We start from the raw sequence: 13247 nt of genomic DNA, 5'->3' as shown, positions 1-13247 counted from the left end.
TGTTGTCCCAAACTGCATCCTATTCCCTAAGTAGATTCCCTTTGGGACCTGGTCAACAGTAGCGCACAACATGGGGAATATGGTGCCATTTGGGATGCACGCGGGGTCTATTGAGTTCAGGGACTGTATAATTCCGTGGAAAGTCTCTTACCTAAAGGTTCTGTGGATATAAAGTGTTAACATTGTTGCGTAGAGCAAAGGTGGACAATGCACGTTTTAAATCACACCTCATATTTGGTAAAGGAGACAGCACAGCTAAGCCAGAAAAATATGAAATCTAGGAGTCGGACTGGTGGTAACTTCTAAGCCGAAAGGTATTTTTTATTCATGCGGAGCACTGACGTGTCTCTTGGCTCAAGGAATCAATTTCAATGCGTTTCTATAGTCCCCTCCTCCCTCTCTCTCTCTCTGTTGCCTACAATGCAGCAGGTATAGTTTTGAGCAAGGACTGATTGGAACACCGCAAGGCAATCAAAGTAGCCATTTGGTGCATCTCCACTGTATGGATTGGTACCAGTGCATGGCCAAAATGTGTTGCATTTTGTGTTTAACGCTGGTGCTGAGACCCAAAAAAGCCGGAGTCTCACCAGTGCTGCAGTAGAGAAGCCGTATACAGCAAGTACTGTAGCAGTAAATTGGCAGAGCACACTCAACAACAGCAAAAAAAGGTGCTGGGTTAAAAACAATCCAATTTGGATAAATGTTGGACAGAGGGTTATTAGGACCAAGCCAGTTTGGTCACTTAGTTGGGTTGTTGGGTTATTGATGTGGGTTATTGCGCTATGGAGGCATGACTTAGTATGGAGGCATGACTTAGTAGGGGCATGGCTTAGGAGGGGCGTGGCTTTCAAACATACAGAACAAAACTATAAACGCAACAGGTAAAGTGTTGGTCCCATGTTTAATGAGCTGAAATAAAAGATCCCAGAAATGCTCCATACTCACAAAAAAACCTTTCTCTCAAATTTTGTGCACAAATTTGTTTACAGCCCTGTTAGTGAGCATTTTTCCTTTACCAAGATAATCCATCCCCCTGACAGGTGTGGCATATCAAGAAGCTGATTAAACAGCATGATCATTACACAGGTGCACCTTGTGCTGGGGGACAATAAAAGGCCACTCTAAAATGTGCAGTTGTGTAACACAACACAATGCCACAGTTGTCTCAAGTTGAGGGACTGTGCAATTGGCATGCTGAGTGTAGGAATGTTCACCAGGGCTGTTGCCAGATAATTTAATGTTCATTTATCTACCATAAGTCTCCTCCAACTTCGTTTTAGAGAATTTACAGTACGTTCAACCGGCCTCACAACCACAGACCAAGTGTAACCACCCCACCCCAGGACCTCCACATCTGGCTTCTTCACGTGGGATCGTCTGAGGGGGGGAAGAAGGTGGTGAGAATTATTTATGTCTGTAATAAACTTTCTGATTGGCTGGGCCTGGCTCCCAACTGGCTAGGCCTATGCTCTTCCAGGCCCACCTATGGCTGCACCCCTGCTCAGTCATGTGAAATCCATATATTAGGGATTTGAACATATCTCATATGGACTGATTTCCTTAAATGAACTGTAACTCGTTGAAATTGTTGCATTTATATTTTTGTTCAGTGTAGTTATTTTTGTCTGCCCGTGAGAGTAAATGTCATTCTGGTTCATGTTCTGGTGTTATTACATGTTAAGCACTGACACTTTTGTTGCTCTTATGAGGTTTACACAAGAGTATGAGTTCCTCAAGTGCCTATGCATATCTCAATATTGGTAGCTACTACTTTGTTATAATGTTTAAGTAATAATGTTATTGCATTTATATTAAAATATGTGATATGTAAAAATATTGAAGGAATATTTAAATTTGCAGTGTACAAACTTAACTTGATGAACAGGAATTACATTTACCCTCACAGGTGGCCCAAAAAAACTATTGGAAAGCCAAGTCATCAATACGCCACGCCTCCTGAAAATAACCTGATTATCCAAACATGGGTAAATTTAACCATCAGTTGAGGTTTTATTTGGATGACAATGTCTACTTCAACGAGTCGGCAGCTCTGAACATTTTGCTCACTCTGGACCAGGCCCTAGACCATGGGTGGCAGGTAGCCTAGCGTTTAAGAGTGTTGGGCCAGTAACCAAAAGGTTGCTGGTTCAAATCCCAGAGCTGGCGAGGTGGAAAAATCTGCTGTTCTGACCTTGAGAAAGGCAGTTAACACCCCAACAACACCTGCTCCCCAGGTGCTAGATGTCAATTAAGACAGCCCCCCACACCTCTCTGATTCAGAGATAAATCCTTTCCTTAAACCCTAGGACTTGAAAGAGGAAGTGACAGTGCAAGAGAGACAGATAACCCTGGAATGAGTAGGTGTGTCCAAGCTTTTGACTGGTACTGTACATATCCCAACCAGAAGCCATGGATTACAGGCAACATCTGCACTGAGCTAAAGGCTAGAGCTGCTGCTTTCAAGGAGCTTGACACTAATCCGGATGCTTATAAAGAAATCCTGCTACGACCTCTGACGAGCCATCAAACAGGAAAAGCGTCAATACAGAACTAAGATCAAATCCTGCTGCACCGGCTCTGACGCTCATCGGATGGGGCAGGGCTTGTAAACTATCAGGGATTACAAAGGGTAGCCCAGCCACGTGCTGCCCAGTGACGCCAGCCTACCAGACGAGCTAAATGCCTTCGATGCTTGCTTTGAGGCAAGCAACATTAAACCATGCATGAGAGCACCAGCTGTTCTGGACAACTGTGTGATCTCGCTCTCCATCGCCGATGTGAGTAAGACCTTTAAACAGGTTAACATTCACAAGGTTGCAGGGCCAGACAGATCACCAGGACGCGTACTCAAGAGCATGTGCTGACCAGCTGGCAAGTGTCTTCACTGACATTTTCAAACTCTCCCTGACCCAGACTGTAATACCTACATGTTTCAAGCAGACCACCATAGTTCCTGTGCCCAAAAATGCCAAGGTAACCTGTCCAAATGACTATTGCCCCGTAGCACTCACATTTGTAGCCATGAAATGCTTTGAAAGGCTGTCATGGCTCACATCAACACCATCTTCCCAGACAACCCGGACCCACTCCAATTCGCATACCGCCCCAAAAGATCCACAGATGACCCAATCTCTATTGCACTCCACACTGCCCTCTCCCACCTGGATAATAGGAACACCTACGTGAGAATGCTGTTGATTGACTACAGCTCATCACTTTTTTATTTTTTTATTTCACCTTTATTTAACCAGGTAGGCCAACTTCGACCTGGCCAAGATACCTCTTCCCACTCAGGAGGCTGAAAAGATTTGGCATTGGCCCTCAAATCCTCTAAAAGTTTGTGCGGCCCAGTACATCACTGGGGCCGAACTCCTTGCCATCCAGGACCTCTATACCAGGCGGTGTCAGTGAAAGGCCCTAAAAATGGTCAAAGACTCCAGCCATCCAAGTCACAGACTGTTTTCTCTGCTACCGCACAGCAAGAGGTGCCGATGCACCAAGTCTGGAACCAAAAGGACCCTGAACAGCTTCTACCCCCAAGCCATAAGACTGCTAAATAGTTAGTCAAATAGTTAATCAAACAGCTACCTGGACTATCTGTATTGACCCTTTTTGCACAAACTGTTTTGACTCACATACACTGCTGCTATTGTACCCCTGCAAATCAACTCAGTACTGGTACCCCGTGTATATAGCCAAGTTATCGTTACTCATTGTGTATGAATTCCTCGTGTTACTATTTTTCTATTATATATTTTTTTCTATTTCTGCATTGTTGGGAAGGGCCCGTAAGCAAGCATTTCACCTCTAGTCTGCACCTGTTGTTTACGAAGCATGTCACAAATACAACTTTCTATTTTATTTTATTCACCAGCAGTTGGGTCTTTTTAATGTAACCCATAGGTTATTTTCAGGAGGCATGGCCTATTGGGGGAGGCATGGCCTATTGGGGGAGGCATGGCTTTCAGATATTTCATTTTGGACACCAGTGAGAGTAAATGGCATTCCTGTTCATCATGTTAAGTTCTACATTTCAATTTGTAAAATATTTTTTCACATTACATATTTGAACATAAACCTAATAAGATCTTATTTTTTAGATTATAACAAAGTGGGGAACTCATAGTCTTGTGAAAGCCTCATTAAAACTATGAACGTGTCAATGCTCAACCTTAACATACATGTGACGACAGTACAACAAATCAAACAGAATGACATTTCACGAACGGCCAAAAACTACTATCTGAAAGCCACACCCCTATTATCCACACCTCCAGTCTTCAAAGAAAATGACCCAACTAAGTGACCCAACTGGCTGAAACAAAATAACGTGTGTTCTGTCCACTATTTACCTAGCGCTGGGTTATTTTTAACCCAGCATTTTTTTTTTTGTACATTGTGGGGCAACTAGAGCTTCTTCTCCAAGCAAAACATTTATCAACTAATGGAGGATCATTGAGACCACATACACAGGGACTTTGCAGCTGTGCATTGCAGCTGTGCATTACTGATCTTGAGTAGCCTTTCTAAGGGCGTTTTCCCTCCAGTTCTCTCTGGCAACAGAGCACGGACAAGGGCTTCGCCTAATATGGTCTCCTAGTTGTGTCAGAATGTTTTATTTTATTTGGCAGTCAAGATCGAACCATTTCAGGAGGAGAATGAAAGGCCAGTCCAACTAACCGAGCCTGTATATAGCCTCTACTGTTATAGCCTTGCTACTGTTATTTTTCAAAATCTTTTTTACTGTTGTTTTTATTTCTTTACTTATCTATTGTTCACCTAATACCTTTTTTTTTACTTAAAAATTGCACTGTTGGTTAGAGCCTGTAAGTAAGCATTTCACTGTAAGGTCTACAACAGTTGTATTCGGCGCGACCGGGAGACCCATGGGGCGGCACACTATTGGCCCAGCGTCGTCCGGGTTAGGGGAGGGTTTGGCCGGCAGGGATGTCCTTGTCCCATCGCGCACTAGCGACTCCTGTGGCGGGCCGAGCACAACGCACGCTGACATGGTCGCCGGGTGTACAGTGTTTCCTCCTGGGTTAAGCGGGCATTTTGTCAAGGAGCAGTGCGGCTTGGCTGGGTCGTGTTTTGGAGGACGCACGGCTCTCGACCTTCGCCTCTCCCGAGTCCGTACGGGAGTTGCAGCGATGGGACAAGACTGTAAACTACCAATTGGATACCACAAAAATAATGACATAAATAAATAAATAAAAAGAATGAAGGGTTGTCCCCTTCACTGTGATGCATTCTGGAGAATATGGTATATAGTCTGTCTCCCTACATCAATGAAAAGAGGATCACTTATGATCTTTGCAATACTTTTTATCCTTTACCTCAACATTTCCTCTATAAAATGTGCATAGCTGTTTTCCCATTTTTAGGATGACAGATAACAGAGATATATATATAGCATGCCCAAGAGTTGCTGTTCCAGAGTTTGTGGTCTGCTCTCACGGCACCATGTAACAACACTGTGATTTACAGTCTAACCACTACACACTCTCCTCCTGCTTCCCCTCTCTGCTGTCTGCTCTGAGGTTGGTGTAGGCAGTGATAAGAAATCCACCAAAGTAGGACTAGCCTGATCTGTGTCTATTTAAGGCTCCAGTGTCTCCAATGGGGACTGGTATTTGACTTAAATCGGCCAAATGTTTAGGCAGAACAGGGGCCTGGAGGCTCAGCACTAGAGGAAGGAAGACAGTGATAAAATACCCATTGTCAAACAACTGTCCTGTTAGCAGATGACGATGCAAGTGGCCTGAAATCCAAATGGTAGAAAGAGGAAGTGTGTTCAAGGTACTAGAACTTACAGGTTTTTTCAGGAAGAACAGGGACAGAGCTCCGACAAGAGGCATGTCACCTAGCAACGGCTCCATGACTACTCTCAACACTCCATGGAGCTGTGAAACACAAAAGAGTCATTAAGATAAACACACTCGCTCGCAGAGATAAAACAGAAACACACACAAGACACAATGTTAAGGTAGCTTTCAGTATCATGGAACTAACACTCTGCAGGTCCTTGACCCACCTAATAAGCTCTATGGGAACATTCCAGAGCGGAGGCTCGGACATTACAAAGATGGCCCCCCTCACTGTCATTATTATCAGGCCAACATAGAGCAGTTATGTTATGTCATCCTCAACTTCCTAAACAAATATTGGGCTAATACTATCTCTCAAAGACTAGCAGGTTGTTTAAGTGCTGATTTATTATTATGTTGACTAATAAAAAATTCACACAAAAAGAAGTGGTAGTTTTAATCATAAGCATGGTGTTTCCAAACACCTCTATATGATGTGCTGTGAGTATGAGAAATCGGAGCTGGTTCGGTATAGTCAGCCTGGTCTCATACACTAGATGTAACATAGTAAACGTAAATCCGGGCCATCAAATGAGTATAATATGTTACGTTTGGTATGGTTACATGAGACAGAAGTTTACTTAAGGCAAAAACTAAAGTGGGGTGGTTGGTCAGGGTGGATGAGTGGGCGTACAACGCGAATGTCGATCAACCCAAAGGTTGTGTGTAGGAATTTCATCACGGACAACTTTTGCATTTTAACTAATTAGTAACTTTGCAACTACTGACTACTTTTTTTTACCTACTTTGGAACTACTTAGCATGTTAGCTAACCCTTCTCCAAATCCAAACCTTAAAGGTCCTGAACAGTAATTCTGAAAAGTATTACCAGGAAGTTTGAAAAGACAGGGTGAGTGGTCAGGGAGTTTATACTCATGAGCTCACCTTGACTGACAGTGTTTGTAATGCCTATGTCAAGCAACTTGGATGCAGCGAGCAGTGTTGCAGTAAAATCATCTCAAGCTAATTTGGTGATACACAAAGCAACTTAAACGACAATGAAATTGCATCACTGATATGCATTTTTTTTTTTATATATACACATCTCCCATTTGGCATGTTTCTTGTGATGCGGTTCACAGCAGCACTGATGGATGTGTTGACTTGACAACTGCGTCAGAGTTTTGAACGTCCCTTCCCCCCCTCTTGTTCCATGCTGGCTGAAGAACAAGCCAGTAACTAGCTAACACCAGACACAGATGGAAGGGGAAACATATAAATATCTTTGCCATAGATGAATAGGGTAAACTTTTAATTAGATTCATTTTTTTATTATTGCTGACACCCTACAGTCAAAGTAGCAATCTAGCTATATAAACCCCGCCCCTCTACAAACATGCCTTAGCCGATGTTGGTTACGAGGCCATACTTATTTAAATTAAATAAGAGAATATCATGTTATCATTGGTGTATTAAAAAGAGAGGTAAGGTGATGTCACCTTAACAATGAATCCAACTTTTGATTTGATTTGAACTGTTTGACATGGGAGATGGGACCAGTGGGTCAAAGATTAAACTTTATCAATGTAGAACTAAAATAAATGTTTCATACTTTGGTCATCATACTAGTTTCCTTCAAATATAATCACATTTAATGAAAAACATGATTTTGATGGTTCATGACCTAACTCCTAACCCTAATCTTAACCCCTAGCCTAGCTAGCCATAATCACCTAGCTAAAATTAGCCAAAACAAATTAGAATTCGTAAAATATCATACGTTTTGCAAATTAGTAACACATTGTATGAATTGCAATTCGCAACATATTGTTTGAATTGCAATGCGTAACATATCATACAAATTAATACATACCATACGAAATGGAACATATAATACATTTTACATTTAAGTCATTTAGCAAACGTTCTTAAGTAGTAAGTGTATACATTTTTATATTTTTCCATACTGGTCCCTCATGGGATTTGAACCCACACCCCTGGCGTTGCATGCACCATACTAATTGGAGTGTCCCGGATTTACATGTACTATGTTACGTCTACCCCTGAGTCCAGGTTGGTATTATAGGACTTTCCTTACTAACAATCCTAACAGATCTTAGTCTCCAAGGAGACTGATTGCTTTTCCTGACAGCTATGTTTCACTGCTGCCATGCAATGGCCAATGGCATATAAACACTTGTTTTGTTCTACCCTCTATTCTCTCCCACACACACACACACACACACACACACACACACACACACACACACACACACACACACACACACACACACGGTCACTGATCACATGGTATTTTGCTTGCTAGTCATTGCAATGAAAAACAAGTTGAGCAAGCGGGCATAATAAAGTAACTGCAATATGATTTCACAACATTGGTTTGAATTGAACCATCTTCTACTCTTCTGAACAGGTCTTTAGTGGCAGAAACGACAATCAGACCAACCATTACAGAGTTTTATAGTCCATTTCCGGCTGCAAGTGTAGTGTATTTGTTAAAAAAACTAAACAAAAACAGTCCCCCCTCCTGGGGTTTTACATTCCTATGAAATAGAATGTCTACATTACCTGTATGCTTTTAATACCAGCTTTGCAGTAGTATCTTTTGACATCCACATCAATTTCAGTATTTCCAACAAAACTGAAGGGGGAAAAAAACACAATTATCAGCATCATCAAAAATCACATGAAAGTGTTCATGTACAGTTGGTGTAATTTAATAACAAATAATTAAACCACATGACTTACTACACACAGTACATTCTGTCCAAAATAGAGATAGTCTGGTCACCTGATCTGTAGGTCCATGATGATCTGACGCTTGTCCACATTCTCTGTGTAAACCTTGACCCCGTTAATCCTCAAAGGCTAAACACAAATACAAGACAAATGACATCACCACCGGGCCTCACGCTTGTGTTTTACCCAGTATGAACTTCGCCACTACTCTGTGACCCTTCCTGGAAGCTATTAAGGAGACACCCCATCCACCACAGTCACGTGAACAGAAAGGGCTTCTAGGGATGCTCGTGCCCTTTTGCCCTCCAATAGCAAAAGTGCAGCAGTTAGTTGAACAGTTGAAAAACATCCCATAAACAGTAAGCATAATGCAGGGTTCGGTAGAGACTCCTGCTGATAAGTCTTGATGCTCACCTTGTCCCCCATGTCAATCTTGCTGAAACAGAAGGTGCTGAGGTGGGAGTTGGCTCCCTTCACAGCCGGCTCGATAGTCTCGCGGAGCAGCTTCTCTACGAACTGGCAAATATACGGCCACATCTGTCTCACAGTCTGCAGGGCCACAGGGAGGAGAACGGATCAGTGAGTTGACACTGGGCCCACATTCTGACCATCATCCAATGAGTCATAAAATGACATTTAGGAAGCAGAGTGAATTCACTGAATTCATTCTTCAATATCAGGGCACATATTCAAAAAGTGTCTCAGTCTTGCCTTTCAATCATAATGAAATAAGATGGGTGGGACCTTTTTCCTAGATTAGCGCTCCTTCTCTGAGACTCTGTGAAAACTGGCCCAGCAATATTCTAAAAGTGATGCAAAGGCATTTCAATTGTCTCATCAGTTCTATAATACTGGTGAAACTCAACTATGAAATTTCAATCACCACGTGTTTTATTTCGGTAATGATGTGTAACACAATAAATATTTGAAACTTAGTTTTCAGGTCATTACCTTATGGAACGGCTTAAAGCGGCAATCTGCAGTTGCTACATCTAATATTGGACTTTTAAATGAAATATATATTATATAACCATTGATTACGTGAAGAATATAACCTGAGCTTAGTTCAACTGTAGTTCCCCATCAGAACCCAAAATCTAAGTTTTATTCCATTGTTTGTAAACAATGAGCGTAAACAAACACTGTATAGCCTCAAAGCATGGTTAAAACTATGATTTGTATCTCATGGATGGTCAGTCCTTCTATCGATAGATCCGTCTAGGAATTTGAGAGCATTTACACTTCTCCAGCCCTTTTTCCCTTAGCTGTTTACCAAAAACAGTGGCAAGCTGACCAGATTGCCCTTTTAAGAGACTCTTACATCTGATTGATTTCCTGATTTATGCATAGAGTATGCTGCAAAAATAGAGCAGCTGTGTGGTTCAACCCACGGCAGGGTACAGTACATCCCAGTATATCTATATTTACAGCGCTGCAGTGAGGGAGGGAGGGGCTACAGTACAGATACTGTTCCAGTGGTATCTACACCGCAAAACCCAGCAGGGAAAAAGTAGGTCTTCATCAAATTAGAAATGGAACATCTGACACACTATGTTCTTTTTGTTGTTGTTGTTATTTTACCTTATTCAGCCACTCTACTCTTTCTACATCCGGGAAGTTGACCTAAAAGGAAGAAAATGAGACATCAATGGGTCTTGGTATTGTTACTGTTTACATGCTCAAACACTGTTTTATTTTCCCATTTTCAAGTACCAGTACTCATACTGATTCCATCGTAACAACCACATTGTTGCATTGTTATTTTAACTTAAATAGCTGGTGGATATTCTGCCTAGGTTCAGCAGCAGTCTGTCTGCAGCCTGGGTTGTGTCCCAAATAGCAACCTATTCCTATAGTACACTACTTTTGACCAGGGCCCATAGGGCATAGAGTGCCATTTGGGATGCAGCCTGCCTGAACCCTCCTGGCTATTACAAAGACATAACAGTACTGTAGCTGGAGCTATCCACTGAATACTGCACACAGTATGCGCTGTGCATCAGTGGGAGAGCCCTGAGCATACATACTGCCCACACAGCCCACATACTGTACCCACACATGCACGCATGCACACACACACACACACACACACCACTTTTCATAGGCCTACAATCATTATAGTCTAAAAACAAAACGTTTCTATAGAGGCTGCCACTCGGCCAAGCCTTTTCAGAACAACACAGAGGAAGTGTGCTGTCATGTGTTATCCTCTTGGGAGAGGTGGCACTAGAGGTGTAGCCGTGGCAACAACATTGAATGCGACAGCTACAGGGGGCTGTAATGCTAATTCAGGTCAGAAAAGCGCTGATTCAGCATTAGTGTGACAGCATAGAGGAGCGTAGGCTCAGAAAGTGAGAGGAATGGGAAGTAGGGAGATAAACTGCTGCTGGGTTTGACAGATTCAGGCCTAGCGTTTTTACCAGCCACAAGTGTGGCTGTTATGCAATCAGGAGCACTCAAGTTGACAGGCTTTCCATTAACCTGACATATACTGTAAAGCAACCAATTCACAAAATAGCGGGCAGGGGATAGAGCCTTGCGGATACAGAATTTACTCAAAGAATAAATTAGGAGTGATATCAAATTACTGGGTAAATGTCAAGAGGATGGATGTGCATCATGCCTCAACAGAAATGGATATGTAATTTAAAATCCAGTACTGTCCATTTAAGTGAATTGAATAGAGATGCTGTTATATAACTATAGAAATGCTTTGGAAGCATGATGGAAGCAACTTGCATGTACTGAATAACATTACACACCTAAAGGTATAAAACTCCATTAGAGTGGACATCAATGTATCCTATCCCTTTAAGTGACTCAGGGAAAGGATTGACTTGTTTTCCCGAACGGTAGCTAACTTGAGATGCTTGGTGCTTGTGTCTCATAGGAGACAGAATAAGCAGCAGCATCTTACTTTAGTGTAGGCAGTATTAAGCACTGGCCTGACTCAAAGCAGATTTATTTCCCAAACAAACAGGAGCAGTCGGGGCATTCACTATTTATGTATGAGAGCACGGCATATTTCTTCCTGTTCTGCTACTTGTCTCTAGGACAAACCTATAGAGCAATGTTTATAGATGATGTGTTACACTGCTGTGTTTACATGATCTACACTTTCCTTTCCACTCACTCAAAGGTACAGTATGTGCACTGAAACTAAGGGTGCAAATGTGGAGATTGAGGACTGTGGATTTCGATTCCAATCAAGAGAGCAGGATTAGAACACATTATACTTATACTATCTTGACAAGGAGGTGGGCAACCATTACTGTACCTTCGTGTCTATTAGATCATTCTATTGACATAGGGAATAGGTGTATTTCACAGTGTGGTGGAAGAGCAACTCTGTCTGAGTGAGTGTATCTCCCAGAGGACAGGAAGCTTTTGTATAGCTCCTTGTTTCAGATACCTCCTTCTCCTCCTGCCCCTTCTCCTGCTCCTTCTTTTCAGAAACACAACCCAAGTGTCACATTACATTTTTTTTTTAATTAACCTTTATTTTGACAGGGAAGTCACGCTGAGACCAAGGTCTATTTTATAGATGAGCCCTGTAGATACAAAAATATACATTTCTATACAATAAAAGGAAGTAACACACACGTTAATCGCAAAAATCCACACAATCACACACACGTTTCAGCGTCTCAGTCTGAGTGATCAGCTGGGAGTGTCCAGACTGAGGCAGCTGAGCACCAGCGGTCAGTCTCTCCTTCAGTACCTGAGGCGTGCCTATGGCAGCCTGCCAAGAACAGGGCACAACACAGTGCGCCCAGTCCAGCTCAGTACTGCTAGGCACAGTTTAGCACTGCACAGCACAGTAGTGACTAGTGAATTCTGATGAGAAAGCGGTAATATACTGACTCGCTGAATCGATGCTGCTGGCAGCTCCCTGTGTGGAGCAGCTCTGAGGCAGACATTTAATTTCCTTCTAAATTAAATCATCTTTCGAGAGACCTTCCGATCTAGTTCATCACACTACCTTCAGCAGGCTTCTATACACATTAAAAGGTGTCCATAAGGACTGTTTTTACAGAGCCCTGTGGAAAATTGTGTCTTGGAAACGAAGCCACAAGGCATGACACAGTGTGACAATGCCAAACATTTAGGATAAAAATAGGGTGAAAATTGGTCATGTAACCCCATGTTTTTCCCCTTAACCAAATTAGTAGTCACCTTGTCAACTGAAAGGGCAGAAGAGACAGACAACAACTAAAGACTGTCCTAGTTAGACACTTGCTGAGCAACAGATCTCCAGAAGCACAGATATTATAGATAATATTCTCTTGTCATCAAGTATATGCCTAGTAGTATATGCCTAGTAGTATATGCCTAGTAGTATATGCCTAGTAGTATATGCCTATTCTTCAACTTGGGTCAGATGGCATTATTGTAGGGTTTATCGTAGGGCCCTAAATTTAGCTAGACTGTTTATGTTTATGGCATCCAGTCTGTTTATGCCATCAGAGTGGTCCTTGTCACTCACTGTCATGCCAATGACAGCACAAACAGATCTGGGACCAGGCTAACAATAAGTGAGGTTAGTCTGGGTGCATCTTTCAGGCATAATAATGCATGCAAAGTGTTGTTAGTTACCACAACAGCGGCACAGCAATGTGTCTTAAAATAACAGGGTTCCTCTGGGACACGTGTCCCTCCCATCCCGGTGTCCAGTTTACCATT

At 42.3% G+C, this 13247-nt stretch overlaps 1 protein-coding gene across 3 annotated transcripts in view; it reads right to left on the bottom strand.

Annotated features, from left to right (window-relative positions):
- Nucleotides 1-13247, bottom strand: part of esyt2b (extended synaptotagmin-like protein 2b) — a 54559-nt gene that overhangs the window by 40208 nt on the left and 1104 nt on the right. For all 3 annotated transcript variants that reach the window (XM_031835955.1, XM_031835956.1, XM_020494848.2), the window contains exons 2-6: nt 10146-10187; nt 8979-9113; nt 8617-8693; nt 8394-8466; nt 5814-5903 (exon numbers count right to left, since the gene is read on the bottom strand). In XM_031835955.1, the coding sequence (XP_031691815.1) occupies nt 5814-5903; nt 8394-8466; nt 8617-8693; nt 8979-9113; nt 10146-10187 (417 nt within the window). The remainder of the gene's footprint in view (nt 1-5813; nt 5904-8393; nt 8467-8616; nt 8694-8978; nt 9114-10145; nt 10188-13247) is intronic.

The sequence above is a fragment of the Oncorhynchus kisutch genome, linkage group LG11 (genome assembly GCF_002021735.2).
Source record: "Oncorhynchus kisutch isolate 150728-3 linkage group LG11, Okis_V2, whole genome shotgun sequence".
NCBI classification, from domain to species: domain Eukaryota; kingdom Metazoa; phylum Chordata; class Actinopteri; order Salmoniformes; family Salmonidae; genus Oncorhynchus; species Oncorhynchus kisutch.
This window is presented reverse-complemented; position numbering and strand designations above follow the sequence as displayed.